This window comes from Puntigrus tetrazona, chromosome 2 (genome assembly GCF_018831695.1).
Source record: "Puntigrus tetrazona isolate hp1 chromosome 2, ASM1883169v1, whole genome shotgun sequence".
NCBI lineage: Eukaryota > Metazoa > Chordata > Actinopteri > Cypriniformes > Cyprinidae > Puntigrus > Puntigrus tetrazona.
The window spans coordinates 20,747,400-20,763,154 of NC_056700.1; the positions used below are offsets into that span (position 1 = coordinate 20,747,400).

The 15,755-nt window shown below is 38.3% G+C and overlaps 2 protein-coding genes and 2 pseudogenes across 2 annotated transcripts in view; 3 read left to right on the forward strand and 1 right to left on the reverse strand.

Annotated features, from left to right (window-relative positions):
• Positions 1 to 3,032, reverse strand: part of myo10 (myosin X) — a 36,791-nt gene extending 33,759 nt beyond the window's left edge. Inside the window, exon 1 of the mRNA XM_043257472.1 lies at positions 2,608 to 3,032. Coding sequence (XP_043113407.1) covers positions 2,608 to 2,628 — 21 coding nt within the window. The 5' untranslated portion in view covers positions 2,629 to 3,032. The remainder of the gene's footprint in view (positions 1 to 2,607) is intronic.
• A 404-nt stretch (positions 3,033 to 3,436) lies between these two features.
• On the forward strand, positions 3,437 to 6,577 carry LOC122357870 (tripartite motif-containing protein 16-like). Its single transcript, XM_043257508.1, has 6 exons — positions 3,437 to 4,085; positions 4,210 to 4,305; positions 4,507 to 4,740; positions 4,849 to 5,008; positions 5,354 to 5,413; positions 5,769 to 6,577. Exons 1-6 carry the CDS (start codon positions 3,501 to 3,503, stop codon positions 6,347 to 6,349), a joined length of 1,716 nt encoding a protein of 571 aa, XP_043113443.1. The 5' UTR covers positions 3,437 to 3,500; the 3' UTR covers positions 6,350 to 6,577.
• A 435-nt stretch (positions 6,578 to 7,012) lies between these two features.
• On the forward strand, positions 7,013 to 11,047 carry LOC122357855 (annotated as a pseudogene).
• Positions 11,048 to 12,554: 1,507 nt separating this feature from the next.
• LOC122327287 lies at positions 12,555 to 15,335 on the forward strand (annotated as a pseudogene).
• The last annotated feature ends 420 nt before the right edge of the window (positions 15,336 to 15,755 follow it).

The following is a 15,755-nucleotide window of genomic DNA, read 5'->3' on the forward strand; positions in this document are numbered from 1 at the left end:
GTTCACAGTTTCTTGTTAAAGGCAGCTTTGAATCTCTGTGCTGTGTAATCATTAAGCTACTCACAAGATTTAATGTGTGTGTTTGTGTGTGTGTGTGTGTGTGTGTGTGTGTGTGTGTGTGTGTGTGTGTGTGTGTGTGTGTGTGTGTGTGTGTGTGTGTGTGTGTGTAACAAGAAGGATTACCTGACACCAAGCAGATGAAGACACCCGAGGGGGTACATGTGTGTGAGGTTTACTATTCCACACTTTGAGAACAAAACTGTCCCCAGAGGTTATGACAAGTCATCCCTTTGGGGAATATTATTATAGATATATAGCATATTTTATTTTTAATAATAAAATATTCTTTAAAACAGTAGACATCTGTTTTACTTCCTATGTAAATATGTATCTCATATCGGTAGTACTCTAGTTGCTAAATAATCACCACCCCTTTTTGTGTTTTATTACGGTGTTCAATTAGATTTCAGCAAACCAAACCCTCTTGTGTGTTTGCTTAACTATTTAGCAATTTACCAGGAAAAAAATATAACCATATTCTCAGCACATGAGACCTCAAGATTGCACCCAAAACATGTCCAATCCTCTATAGGTCTTCTGTTTCAGGAAAAAAAGACTAACCGGGATCGTTTGTTTTCCCAGAACGACACTCCTCGGCACTAAAACAACTGTCAAACAGTACCTGCGAATCCGATTGGCCCGTTCGCAGGAAAATAAAGAGCTTTACCTTTGATTAAGCTCCGCCTATAGCGGCTGCGGGGAGGCAACAGCCTCGGCGCCGCAACTGTGCAAACACGTCCATACACAAACACATGCAGGCCTGCGACCCTAACTGCAAACGCAAATGTGTGCATGCGTGTTCACGCTGAGCCAAAAACACGAAATGCTGGAGAAAATGGCACATTTGTACGAGTAATCTCTCTCTCTGTGAGGTCAGACACGCAGAAGAGCAGCGCGTGAGAGAGGAATCACGCTGCGTCTCTTCCTCGCCAGGGTCAGTCATGTAGAAGAGCCGCGCGCGAGACAGGCATTCACGAGCTCAGCTCTTCTCCACATTCCACACGCATGTTTCGGCTGAATCCGTTTCCGCACACACAGCTCTCTCTTTTTAAAGACTGCTCCTTTTGTCCAGAACCGATTCGCAGGCTAGATACGCAGCAGCCGGAGGATATTTGACACTATTGTGTAAAGTCGGTGCGCATTGCTTTTTGCGCTTTTAATGAAATTCCGATACGAATTCTGTTTCTGAGCCGGAACAGGTGAGCGCGTTTTATTAAGATGATTTATTTCAGTCGAGTCACGCCTTCACAGGTGAAAAGCCCAATCTTGAGGACTAATGATCCACCTCAAGTCAACATTAGAAACCTCCACTTGTGACTCATGTGGCGCTGGCTCAAGGGAGAGGCTTGTGCTACTGATCATCATCTCGTTTCCCAATAAAGTCATAAGGGATGAATAATACTATTGTCTCATTTCTATCAGTCCCGACAAGCATTACACAAAATCTCGATTTGGCAACACTCATGGATTTGCTTAATTTTTTTTTTTTCATATCATTTCTATTTAGCGTACATATAATAGGATTATTATAAACATGACCGTTTAAAAGCTCCAATTTTAATTCTACAATTATTTAAAACATATTTAAACCTTTAAAGTAAAGATATGTTTATTCGTGTAATTTATACCACTGCTATAACATAAAAAAAATGTCTAAAAAGCAGTGCATTACTTATTACTTTTTAAATTCCATATCACTGGTAACTGACTGAACAATACAAGAATAGACATGAAACTATTCTAATACTGTTCCATTTTTTTCTTATAATTTATTTACAATTAATACAATTAATTAATACAGAATTGTTCTACAGTTTTTAAAGCAATTCCATCACAAATAACTGTGAATTATAGACAATGTAAAAGTGCCTTACTTTATTTTTCAAGGGCAAATTAAATTAAAGTAATTAAGTTGTTTAATAAGTAATGTATAACACCCAACACTTATTATTACCTATTATTACTATATATTATTATTATGCTCTAATAAATGTCTCTTTTATTAATTGGCACTAATGAAGGCACAAGTAATTGGCACTACTTATTAATTCAGCAAGTGTACAGTGCACAAATTCTAATAATAGCAACAGGATATAGAGGAGGAAGCAAGAAGAAAGGTAAGGAAATGCCTGTGAGCTCCGCTGGGAACGACCCAAACCTTTTAGAACCGGGCCAGGGAGAGAGATGAGGTCTCTCTCTCTCTCACACACACACACACACACACACACACACACACACACACACACACACACACACACACACACAGCGTGCGCGCACAGTCCTGAACAATTTAACAAACTACAATGACATTAAGCAACGTATAAGCGCATAAATATAGCAAGACAAAGAAATTAAATAAATATATGCTATGCAGGGGATTTGGTATTACATATATATATATATATATATATATATATATATATATATATATATATATATATATATATATATATATATATATATATATATATATTGTTCTCTGGAAAAGAAACAGCAGAACACCCTTGTTATATCAATATTAAAATGCTATTTTCATATCCAACTTACCTCGGTGAAAAAGTTATCCATTGTCCTTATAATTTTGAGTCTCTGAGGTCTTCATAGGAGTCAACAAGCCCAACCATTAGTGTAACACAACAGAGAGAAAAGTGTCATGGACTTCACTGCATCTCACTGATCTCTAGACCACTGGAGCCAGGTTGTTTCTCTCTCGCAGAGACGCGTCTTTGTTTCAGACCATACAGATGTTGGAAACTATCCTGTGTCCCGCTGCCAGTCACGAGAGCAGGAAAAAGTTGAATCTCCCTCAAACGCAGTGACACCGGGGCTCGCGAGGCGCACCGTGACGAATATAAGGACGCGGCGCGAGGTCACTTTGTATGCCGGTGTGACACGCGCCTCCGTAAACAGCGAGGGCTTCGTCTCCTGCCAAGTTCGCAGTGACTCCGCTGAGTCGGCTCGCGGTTTGCTGACTCCGCCTCCCGCGCGGTTTGAATGGCAAAACTTCCAAGAGAGCCGTAACCTCGCGCGCTCCTCCTGCTGTTTCCGTGGTGAGGGTGCGCTGTTAAACGTGGGATTATTTCTTGATTCACTATTTGTAACACCAGAGCGAAACGGGAGGTTTACAGTTTAAGGCTGATAAACGTAAATGTAAAATATTTTTTAATATCTTACCAAATTGAAAATGAAATGCACAACAACGTACTCTCACTTTTTAGGTTATTTTACTATTTCCATGTGTAACTTCAAGGTATAGTCTATCTCTCTCTTTTGTCTTTTAAACCGGCGTGGTGACTTTCTGTGTTAAACTGCCATCTGGCGTTTATTATATGACTAGCACTTTCGCACTTGTCAGGAACGAGGAAATGCTCCAGTTTAAAGAAATCGAAACAAAGCTTAAACTGCTGTATGTCTGTCTATCTGTGAGTACACGTACTGCAATGGCAGGAACTAGTATCTCAATGGCTCAGTTAAGTTGTTCAATTTGTCTGAATCTACAGAAGGATCCAGTGTACCTTACCTGTGGACACAGTTACTGTATGAGCTGTATTACAGGCTGCTGGGATCAGGATGATCAGAAGACAATCTACAGCTGCCCTCAGTGCAGACAGACCTTCAATCCAAGACCTGTTTTAGGTAAAAACACCATGCTGGCTGAAGTACCAGAGAATCTGAGGATGATAAAAGTACAAGCTGTTCAACTTGATCACTGTTATGGTGACTCTGGAGATGTGGAGTGTGACGTCTGTATTCAGGAGAAATACAAAGCCATCAAGTCCTGTCTGGTGTGTCTGCAATCTTACTGTCAAAACCATTTTGAATCTCATGAAGAACTTCACCCAGGAAAGCGACATAAAGTCACTGATGTCACTGGACAACTGCAGAAAATGATTTGCAGTAAACATGATAAACTGAAGGAAATTTTCTGTCGTAACGATCAGTCCTGTATATGTTATTTGTGTATGTTGGATGAACACAAAAACCATGACACCGTATCAGCTGCAGCAGAGAGGACTGAGAAACAGGTATCAACACGCAGTCTGTGCTGCATAATGTCTCTTCATAGGATCTCATGAGGCTTTTGTACTTGAGGCAGTTTACTTTAAATTTTCCATTTATTTCTTCATTACTATTTTTTTTTGTCTGCAGGCAAAACTGGTTGAGATACAAAGAAAATTTCAGCAGAGAATGCAGGAGAGAAAGAAGGAACTTGAGGAGCTGATAAAGACTGTAGAGTCTTATAAGGTGAGTTTTGAGCAGAAGAACAACTGACTGAGGAGCAGTTTGAGACTCAGTTAGGACTCTCCTCCAGTCAGTCAGTGAGGAGTCAGTGCTGGAGCTCTTTCAGTCCACTGAAGATCACTGTGGAGAACAGTCTGTGTGAGGCAGCAGTAAGAGCTGAGTGAATGAACTGATTCTGATGCTTCTCTCTGTGTGTCCTAACAGCGCTCTGCACAGACAGCAGTGGAGGACAGTGAGAGGATCTTTACTGAGCTGATCCTCTCCATTGAGAGAAGTCGATCTGAGGTGACACAGATGATCAGATATCAAGAGAAGGCTGCAGTGAGTCAAGCTGAAGGACAACTGAAGCGACTGGAGCAGGAGATTGAAGATCTGAGGAGGAGAGATGTTGAGCTGGAGAAGCTTTCACACACAGACAATCCCATCCATTTCCTCCAGGTAAAATAAATCTGACAAACATGACAGTGGTCTTTAGGAAGCATGTTGTACAGAAATCAAGTGTTTTTGTGTCTTTAGCTGGTGTTTCACTTGTCTTTGTGTATGTAGAGTTTCCAGTCTCTCCCACCTCCTTCTGGATCTACAGACTTACCCAAATTCACTGCCAGTTCTCACTTTTCTTTTGATGATGTTGGTAAATCTATGTCTCATCTAAGAGAACTTCTTGAGCATTTCTGCAGAGAGGAGGTAGAAAAGATTCTTGGTAAAGGTAAAGCACCGATCACTAATTTACTCTTAGAAACAAATTATGCATCAGTCTCCTGCAGCAAGGCTTTCAAAGGCTGGCATAAAGTCTGGTTTATTCTGTTTTATTTTGAAAAATAAGTGTTGAGCATAAAATATAATCGTAACCACAATTATAGACCAGTGAGCACAAAAGTAGACACCTGTGGCATGGTTGTCTCAGTGAAGACATCACTCCTGCCTCACTTTCTGACTGTTGCTGGTTTTAGCTCTGGAGTCTGAAACCAGGACGATGCATGATCTACTGCAGAAATACAACATGTTTTAAGATTTATGTATTAATACAAAAAATGTCTGTTGATTTCCATAGCAAAGTATATTGAGATCATTCCAACCCCTGAATTCAAGACAAGGGAAGAGTTTCTAGAGTGTAAGTTAATAAATACACAAGTACACACACAAACACACACACACACACACACACACACACACACAGAACACACTTCTTCACATTCAGATGTTGATCTACAAGATTTGCTGCAATGAAAATTACATGATCTTATATCAATAGTCACTCTGTTGTCCATTTAATTTGGTGATGTAAGTGATTGTCCTTTTAAATACTATACATAAAATGTCCATACAAGTGACTAAGCTGTGCTTGTTCAAACACTTAAAGTTCAATTTGGATGTGTTTTTGAGGTGCCCCTGGTCACAGCGCCTTGTTTTATTGCTTTATGTTTTTATTGTTTTCATATTTAGAGGTTATGTTTTGTCTCCATCAGATTTTTTCCGGTTAACAGTCAATTCAAACACAGTTCATAAAAACCTCCATCTGTCAGAAGGAAACAGAGTAATTACTTACACTGACACAGACCAGCCATACCCTGATCATCCAGACAGATTTGATTCTCTGCAGCAAGTGTTGTGCAGAGAGAGTGTGTGTGGACGCTCTTACTGGGAGGTGGAGTGGAGTGGTCGAGTGGAAATGTCAGTGTCATACAAGAGCATCAACAGGAAGGGACATGATGATGATTATGATGACAAAGAGAACAAAAATGAAGACTATGAAAAAGATGATAATTATGACATGTGTGAGTTTGGACGTAATGATCAATCCTGGTGTTTGTTCTGCTCTGACTCCAGCTGCTCATTCTGGCATAATAATAAAGGGTCTAAACTCCCTGAAGTCTCCAGCTCGTCTAGAATAGGAGTGTATGTGGATCACGGTGCAGGAACTCTGTCCTTCTACAGCGTCTCTGACACAATGACCCTCATTCACAGAGTCCACACCACATTCACTCAGCCTCTCTATGCAGGGTTTCTGATTTATGATGACTCAACTGTGAAATTGTATGAGATATAAAAATGGGCTCATACAGTAAACTGTAAAAATAATAACATGGTTTAATCAATAAACCAATATACAGCTGAACTTATGTTATTGAATACAAGTTCTTTACATATTATTAGAATTGAAATATCATCAGATAGATTTAATAATGGTTATAATAAATAATAGGACCTATTATCGTTTATGTTACAGACACTATGGAATAAAATGTTTTCCCAACAAGTTTGTTGCATTGTAATTCTTTCACCAACCATAGGGATGAGGCAAGAATGAGGTACTAATATTGCCTCTGTACTTATTTGCTGTATTTATTTGTCTTATCATGTATTCTTGCAGAGAAATCATAATTGAATTGTGGTATTTGTACTACAATTACAGTAACTGAAGCTAGGCCTATGCATTTTACCTCATTAACTTTCTTTCATACACATCCATTTTCTCTAACAGAGAAAGACAGTGGTCTTTAGAAAGTATGTTGTACAGAGATTGTGAATTTAATTGTATTTTCCATTTAAAGGGAAGAACGAAAAAGGCTTCAAATACTTGATAATGCTGTGGTGAAAGAATTGGATAGCATTATGTTCAGCATACAGATTTTTAACATACAACATATTACAATATATGCCATCTAGTGGTCATGTTTATTGTGTCCCACATTTTCATGTGTTTAGAAACCAGGAAATGTTTGATTTCAGAGAAATCGAAACTAAACTGCTGTCGAGTCATTGTCAGTGTCTCTCTATCTGTGAGTGCGAGCTTTACTATGGCAGAATCCAGTATTTCAGCGGCTCAGGATCAGTTAAACTGTTCAATCTGTCTGAATCTCCTGAAGGATCCAGTGAAAATTCCCTGTGGACACAGTTACTGTATGAGCTGTATTACAGACTGCTGGAATGATCAGGATGATCAGAAGAAGGTCTACAGCTGCCCTCAGTGCAGACAGACCTTTACTCCAAGACCTGTTTTAGGTAACAACACCATGCTGGCTGAAGTGGAGGTTAATTTGAGGAAGAGAAAACTACAAGAAGCTAGTGTTGATCATTGTGGTGAATCTGGAGATGTGGAGTGTGACGTCTGTACTGGGGATAAAAACAAAGCCATCAAGTCCTGTCTGGTGTGTCTGAACTCTTACTGTCAAAATCATTTTGAACGTCATGAAGAATTTCACCCAGGAAAGCGGCACAAAGTGACAAATGCCACTAGGAGACTGCAAGAGATGATCTGCCCTCAGCACGATAAACTGCTGGAGATTTTCTGTCGTACTGATCAGCACTGTATATGTTATTTGTGTATGTTGGATGAACACAAAACCATGACCATGTATCAGCTGCAGCAGAGAGGACTGAAAAACAGGTATGAAAGACTCAGAACTCAGTAGCCTAATGTCTCTTCATAATCACATATCCACATAAATCAAGGACAATATAACATCCCATTGGGGCTTTCGTACTTGAGGCAATTTACTTGTTGAATAAAGCTTCAAATTTGGGATTATTTTTTTTTTTTCCTGCAGACACAATTGGAAGAGATGCAAAGAAAATTCCAGCAGAGAATCCAGGAGAGACAAAAGGAGTTTGAGGAGCTGAGAAAGGCTGTAGAGTCATACAAGGTGAGTTTTGAGCAGAAGAACGACTGCTGAAGAGCTGTTTGAGACTCAGTTAGGACTCTCCTCCAGTCAGTCAGTGAGGAGTCAGTGCTGGAGCTCTTTCAGTCCACTGAAGATCACTGTGGAGAAACAGTCTGTGTGAGGCAGCAGTAAGAGCTGAGTGAATGAACTGATTCTGATGCTTCTCTCTGTGTGTCCTAACAGCGCTCTGCACAGACAGCAGTGGAGGACAGTGAGAGGATCTTTACTGAGCTGATCCTCTCCATTGAGAGAAAGTCGATCTGAGGTGAAACAGTTGATCAGAGATCAGGAGAAGGCTGCAGTGAGTCGAGCTGAAGAACTATTAGAGCAACTGAAAAAGGAGATAAACGATTTGAGGACGAGAGATACTGAGGTGGACAAGCTTTCACACACAGACCTTCACATCCATTTCCTCCAGGTAACAAGCAGGACAGTGGTCTTTAAGAAGGGAAGAGCATGTAGTGATTGTGTATCTGTTAAATGTCTTTGCATCTTTAACTGGGGTTTCTATTGTGTCTCTGTAGAGTTTCCAGTCTATCTCTGTCCCTCTTGGATCTAAAGACTCGGTCAATATAATTTTCAGTTCTCATAACACTTTTGATGATGTTGAAAAATCTGTGTCTCATCTGAGAGAAGAATTGGAGCATTTCTGCAGAGAGGAAATACAAAAACTTCAAAATAAAGGTAAAGCACTGACCATTCATTTACTCTCAAAAATAAGCAATGCACAACAGTCTAATAAAGCAAGACTTAACGTGTCTTAATATGACCACAAATATATATGAACATAGTAAGTGTCCAATATAAATCTATTACTATCATGACCGTAATTATAGACCTGTGAGCAATAAAGTAGAAACTTTAATTATATAATGGCACAGTTTAAACATATTTTTTATGTAACACAAGAGTTACACAAGAGACACACTAACAGCTGACAATTGTGTCTTTATCATTCCTATTGTTAGCACACCAGCTTCACGTTGGTTGTCACTGATTTGAGCTCTGCAGTCTGAAGCTAAGACTATGCTAACACTATCATGTACTAGATACTAGACAAAATGTATTAAAAGGTACTTTGTCCATAAATTAAAATTCTGTCATTAAAATATTTCTGATTAAATCAAGAGCTGTCTGACCCCGCACAGGCAGTAATGCAACCGACATGATCCCAGGCCCCAGAAATAAGAAGAACACTGATAAAATAGTCCATGTGACATCAGTGGTTTAACTGTAATTTTACAAAGCTATAAAAATACTTTTTATGTGTAAAGAAAACAAATTTATTTAACAATACTTCTCAACAATTTCTTTGCACTCAAAAAGTATTCTCGTAGCTTTATAAAATTAAGGTTGAACCAATGATGTGACATGGACTGTTTTACCGATCTGGCAATTCATTTCAGTTACGTTGTTGTCTATATAGGGTCACAAAGCTCTCAGAATTCATCAAAAATATCTTAATTTGCTTTTCCAATGATGAACAAAGGTCTTATAGGTTTAGAACGAGATTGAGGGTGAGTAATTACTGACAGAATTTTCATTTTTGGGTGAACTATCCCTTTAAAAATATATATTTTTTCATCACACTAAAGATGTTTTCATTTCCATAGCAAAATTTATTGAGATTATTCCCATCCCTGAATGCAAGACAAGGGACGAGTTTGCAGTGTAAGTTAAGCAAACAAGCAAGCACACACTCACAAAACACACTTCTTTACATTAAGATATTGATCTTCAAGATTTGCTATGATGAGAATTTCATTATCTGATGTCGGTAGTCTGTCAAAATCTAAAGAGGTGCTGTAAGTGATTGTTCGTTTAAATACCACTCAGAGACTACTGCAAACTGTAACCACAAATGATTGTGACCGCACAGCCAATGATACCTCTAATGTGACCGAAGTAATAATGAGTTGGGAAAGCCATTTAATTGAATTTTAGTAAAAACAAAGTATTGTATTCCACATGCAAACTGCTATAGATTTGGTAATATTGTGAAATAGTATTGTTAATACTGGTTTCCTATTTTAATATACTATGAAGTAAAGCTGAATACAGCTATTCAGAAATAATTTTTATGTGCTGATTTATTATCAGCGTCGAAACTGTTGGGCTGTATTATATGTGATATATGAATTTTTTTATTGATTCTTTATTCAAAACAAAAATCTTCTAACAATATTCTATATTCTATAAAGTCTATTACTTATAATCCATTTAATGCATCCTTCCTGAAAAAGTATAATTTTTTTCTTTTAAAAAAATTACTGACCCCAAACATTTGAATAGCAGTGTGTACTGTAACACAAGTATATTAAAATAAAACCTTTTATTTTTCAAATTAAGCCAGAAATAACTAATTAGAGGGAACATTGCTCACAGCACCTCGTTTTATGTTTTTATTGTTTTATTGATCTATGTCAGTATTCTTATTTAGATGTAGATTGTGTTTTGTTTCTGTCAGATTTCGTCCAGTTCACAGTGGATTCAAACACAGTTCATAAAAACCTCCATCTGTCAGAAGGAAACAGAGTAATTACTTACACTGACACAGACCAGCCATACCCTGATCATCCAGACAGATTTGATTCTCTGCAGCAAGTGTTGTGTAGAGAGAGCGTGTGTGGACGCTCTTACTGGGAGGTGGAGTGGAGTGGTGAAGTGGAAATATCAGTCTCATACAAGAGCATCAACAGGAAGACATGGAATAATGATAATGATTACAACAGTGATGGTTATGACAAGTCTGATTTTGGACTTAGTGATCAGTCCTGGTGTTTGTTCTGCTCTGACTCCAGCTACTCGTTCTGGCACGATAACGAAATGATTAAACTCCCTGAAGTCTCCAGCTCGTCTAGAATAGGAGTGTATGTGGATCACGGTGCAGGAACTCTGTCCTTCTACAGCGTCTCTGACACAATGACCCTCATTCACAGAGTCCAGACCACATTCACTCAGCCTCTCTATGCTGGGTTTGGGGTTTATAGTATATCAGCTGTGAAACTGATATCAAAATAGGCTACACACACAGAATTGTCAAAATAATACTGTCAAACAGCTTTAAAGGGGTCATATGATGCTAAAAATGCTTTATTTGGTGTATCCGGTGTAGCATAAGGTGTTTATGCGGTTTTAAATGTATTTTCAACATACTGTACATTATTGTTTATCCTCTAAGCCCCGCCTTCCCTCCATTTGTACAAAACAAGCGCACTGTGCTCTGATTGGCCAGCTATCCAGTGCATAGTAATTGGCTGAATAGTTCAATGTTATTAAAACATGATGCCGTGTCCCAGCGCTATGGCTCCAAACAAATGAGGCATTTGTTGCAACAATTGGGGACATAATTACTGATTATAGTGTCTTACTACTGTCTTTTACATCGCGTCTAAATAAACATAACACCATGTGAAATGACAAACAACAAGCACTGCCCTTCATTGCTCAAAACTTGTGCTTGAATAGTAAGTAGCAGGTTCTTTTAATAAGAAAACATAACTTACTTCCAAGTTGTAAGTCAGAAGCGCCAGACTGTCCTTGCAAAGTTGGAATTGTATCGGTTCAACATATTGCATATTCAGATAAAAATCAATATCAGCTCATTATCATTGTCACACATGTGGACTCCTTTGTTGTTGTTTTTGTCTTATGCCATGTGTTCGGTGTGACCTCATTTCTGTTAATTATCTTAGTGTGTTCACCTGTGTCTTGTTAATTTAGTCAATTACTTTTTGTATTTATTCCCTGTGTGTTTCAGTTCAGTTTGTCCGATCGTCGTCGTGTGGTTTTTGTTCTGCCTGCCTGCCTGCCTGCCTATTTGCAGTGATATTGTTTATTTCGTTTTTGGAAGATTAAAAAAATTATGTTTGTAACATTCTCGTCTAGCGCTCCTTGCCTCGCAAACCACAGCGTAACAATCATTATCAGCAATGTATGCATTTAAAAAGGGAATATTTGAAAGCTCACAATAACTAATAATATCAATATAATTATGTATGTATATTATATAATAGACTGTTTGCTTAATAGTTGTGTAATTAACTAATATTGTGTAATAGGCACTGTTTTCGGACAGTAAACTATTTCATTTTGTTAATTAACTGATTCAAAAAAAATAACTAACAGTATAAATAACTAGTTCAGTGAACTCACAAACTAGATGATACAATGAAAATTAAAAATGTTAAGTTGAATGAACTGAGAAATGAGAAAACTGATGAATTGAGAAAATGCTAATTGTCAACTTAAAAAAACACCTATAAATGCAAATAGCAAAAGCAATTTTTTTACATGAAGAGACAGAAGGATGTGAGACAGCCTACATCCACAGAAGATCTAAGGTTAGTTCTCCAAGATGTCTGGAACAACCTACCAGCCGAGTTCCTTCAAAAACTGTGTGCAAGTGTGCCTAGAAGAATTGCTGCTGTTTTGAAGGCAAAGGGTGGTGATCATTTATGAAAAACATTTTTGAAAGCATTTCTTTTGAAAGCAAAGTTTAAACTTTACTTGAAACTTTCAGATAAGCCAACACCAAAGTTTGTTCTTGTAAACTTTAGTTTTCTAGTTTCAATCCAGATTAAAAAGTGAATGAACTTTGAGAGGGTGTTTGCAATAATGTGAGGGAGCAAAGGTCATTTAAAAATATCTTTATGTACTTTAGCCTAACCACTCCTAGGTTTAGTAGGTTTTATTGCCATCTTTTGGGCTCCTGCTCAGTCTTGAAGTGATCCTTAACACACTTAAGTTATGCTTTTATTTGTTTTTTTATTCCTTTTATTTCTATGGTCTAGAATTTCTATTTCTAGACAGTTTTGAAACTTCTATATGTATCTGTAAGTAAAATGGCAGAAGCCAGCTTTTAGGGGCTCAGCATGAGTTTAGGTGTTCAGTTTGTCTGAATGTACTGAAAGATGCAGTGGCCCTCACCTGTGGACACAGTTACTGTATGCGCTGTATTATAGACTACTGGGATCAGAAGACAATCTACAGCTGCCCTCAGTGCAGAAAGACCTTCACTCCAACACCTGTTTTAGGTAAAAACACCATGCTGGCTGAAGTGGTGGAGAAAATCAAAAAGACAAAGCTAGAAGCTGCTTGTCTTGATCAAAGTTATGCTCAATCTGGAGATGTGGAGTGTGACGTCTGTACTGAGGACAAAAGCAAAGCCATCAAGTCCTGTCTGGTGTGTCTGGAATCTTATTGTCAGGCACATTTTAAATGGCATGAAGAATTTCACTCAGGAAAGCGACACAAAATGACTGAAGCCACTGGACGACTGCAAGAGATGATCTGCCCTCAACATGATAAACTGCTGGAGATTTTCTGTCGTACTGATCAGTCCTGTATATGTTATATGTGTATGGTAGATGAACACAAAAACCATGACACTGTATCAGCTGCAGCAGAGAGGACTGAGAAACAGGTACAAATTATACCATATCCTAAATTAGAGTTATTTATGCCTACTTGGATCAGCCTACTCAGTTATGCTGAATAATAAATGTCTAGTTCTTAATATGGACAAAGGAAAAAATAGTTTCTCCACTTATTTTTTTTAAACTGTCCTTTGTGACATTCTCTACAAGGAATAATTAATTGCATGTTGATTTTACTATACAGAGACATCTGGAAGAGACCCAGAGAACAAACCAGCAGAGAATTCAGGAAAGACAGAAGGAGCTTGAGGAGCTGAGAAAGGCTGTAGAGTCTTACAAGGTGAGTTTTGAGCAGAAGAACAACTGCTGAAGAGCTGTCTGAGACTCAGTTAGGACTCTCCTCCAGTCAGTCAGTGAGGAGTCAGTGCTGGAGCTCTTTCAGTCCACTGAAGATCACTGTGGAGAACAGTTTGTGTGAGGCAGCAGTAAGAGCTGAGTGAATGAACTGATTCTGATGCTTCTCTCTGTGTGTCCTAACAGCGCTCTGCACAGACAGCAGTGGAGGACAGTGAGAGGATCTTTACTGAGCTGATCCTCTCCATTGAGAGAAGTCGATCTGAGGTGAAACAGTTGATCAGAGATCAGGAGAAGGCTGCAGTGAGTCAAGCTGAAGGACAAATGAAGCGTCTGGAGCAGGAGATTGAAGATCTGAGGAGGAGAGACTTTGAGCTGGAGCAGCTTTCATACACAGACAACCTTATCCATTTTCTCCAGGTAACAGAGATTTGATGAACATGACAGTGGGCTTTATGAAAGGAAGAGTTTGTTATACAGATATTGTGTGTCTACCAAATGTTTTCTGTGTCTTTAGCTGGTATTTCTCTTGTGTCTTTGTTTCTGTGTAGAGTTTCCAGTCTCTTACTATTCCTCCTGGATCTACAGATTGTCCCAAACTTCACTGTCAGTTCTCTTCTCTCTTGATGATGATGATGTGTAAAAATGTGTGCTTAATCTGAGAGAGAAACTGGAGCATTTCTGCAAAGAGGAGAAAGAAATGTTATCTTGTAGAGGTGAGCTTTACATTTCCTGACATAAGATATCATGTAGACAGAATGCACACAGAAATAATAGATGTTTCATAATTACAAATAATTGTATTTTACTATATTTACTATAAAGCGTCTGTTGGTTTCTCAGTGAAAACGTCAACATCATTCTGACTGTTGCTAGCTCTGAACCTGAGACCCGTGAGGACTTCCTCAGAAATACAGTGTAAGTTTCTATAATCATACATGTACATAGAGAAACAGTCTTGTATTTATATGAGAAACATTTAATATTCACTCACTGCTAGGTCCTGTTTTGGTATGAATTTTGTATGAACTTCTCAGTTTTTATTTTTATGTCTGAAAGAATAAGTTATGTTGTGTTTTAATGACTGAAAGTCATTTGTTATTGATAGATGCATATTGTGTATATTTTCTTCATCAGATTCCCATCAGCTCACTTTGGATCCAAATACAGTGAATAAAAACCTGTTACCATCTGTCAGAAGAACAGAGTGATTAAATACACTCGAGAAGAACAACCGTATCCTGATCTTCCAGACAGATTTGATTGTCTTCCTCAGGTGTTGTGTAGAGAGAGTGTGTGTGGGACGCTGTTACTGGGAGGTGGAGTGGAGTGGTTGGGTGGGTGTATCAGTGTCATATAAGGCATCGGCAGGAAGGGTTGGGTAAATGACATGTGTGAGTTTGGGTGTAATGATCAGTCCTGGTGTTTGTTCTGCTCTGACTCCAGCTGCTCGTTCTGGCATAATAACAAACAAACTAAACTCTCTAGAGTCTCCAGCTCCTGTAGAATAGGAGTGTATGTGGATCACGGTGCAGGAACTCTGTCCTTCTACAGCGTCTCTGACACAATGACCCTCATTCACAGAGTCCACACCACATTCACTCAGCCTCTCTATGCTGGGTTTCTGATTAACAAATGACTCAACAGGACTAACGTTTGAGATTTCAAAATGACACTCTGCGATCTAACAATATAGATTGTACAGACTTTCTACAAATAATATAGCTGAGACATATTCTCAAGATATTATCATGTTTTTAATTTTATTAAATGTATTTTATCAGGCTATCTAGATCCAAATAATAGCTATACAGTATTAATTGAATCATTTATGATTTTATGATCACTGGCAATGATGCTCATTCACGAGTTTAAGCTTGCATATTTTCCCAACTAAGTTTGTTGCATTGTAATTTGGCATCACTGTCCATAGAGATGAGGCAAGAATGAGGTCGACAATACCTCTCTGCCCTTATTTGCTGCCGAGATTTGTCTTATCATGTATTCTTGCAGAGAAATTGTCATAATTGAAATGTGTATTTAAACAACAATTTACAAT

Bases quoted from the DNA above. Each gene is read 5' to 3' on its own strand.
- LOC122357870 (XM_043257508.1), top strand. From the start codon at position 3,501: ATGGCAGGAACTAGTATCTCAATGGCTCAGTTAAGTTGTTCAATTTGT. The intron at 4,086-4,209 runs GTATCAACACGC...TTTTGTCTGCAG, and splicing joins CAGAGAGGACTGAGAAACAG to GCAAAACTGGTTGAGATACA. The intron at 4,741-4,848 runs GTAAAATAAATC...TTGTGTATGTAG, and splicing joins ATCCCATCCATTTCCTCCAG to AGTTTCCAGTCTCTCCCACC.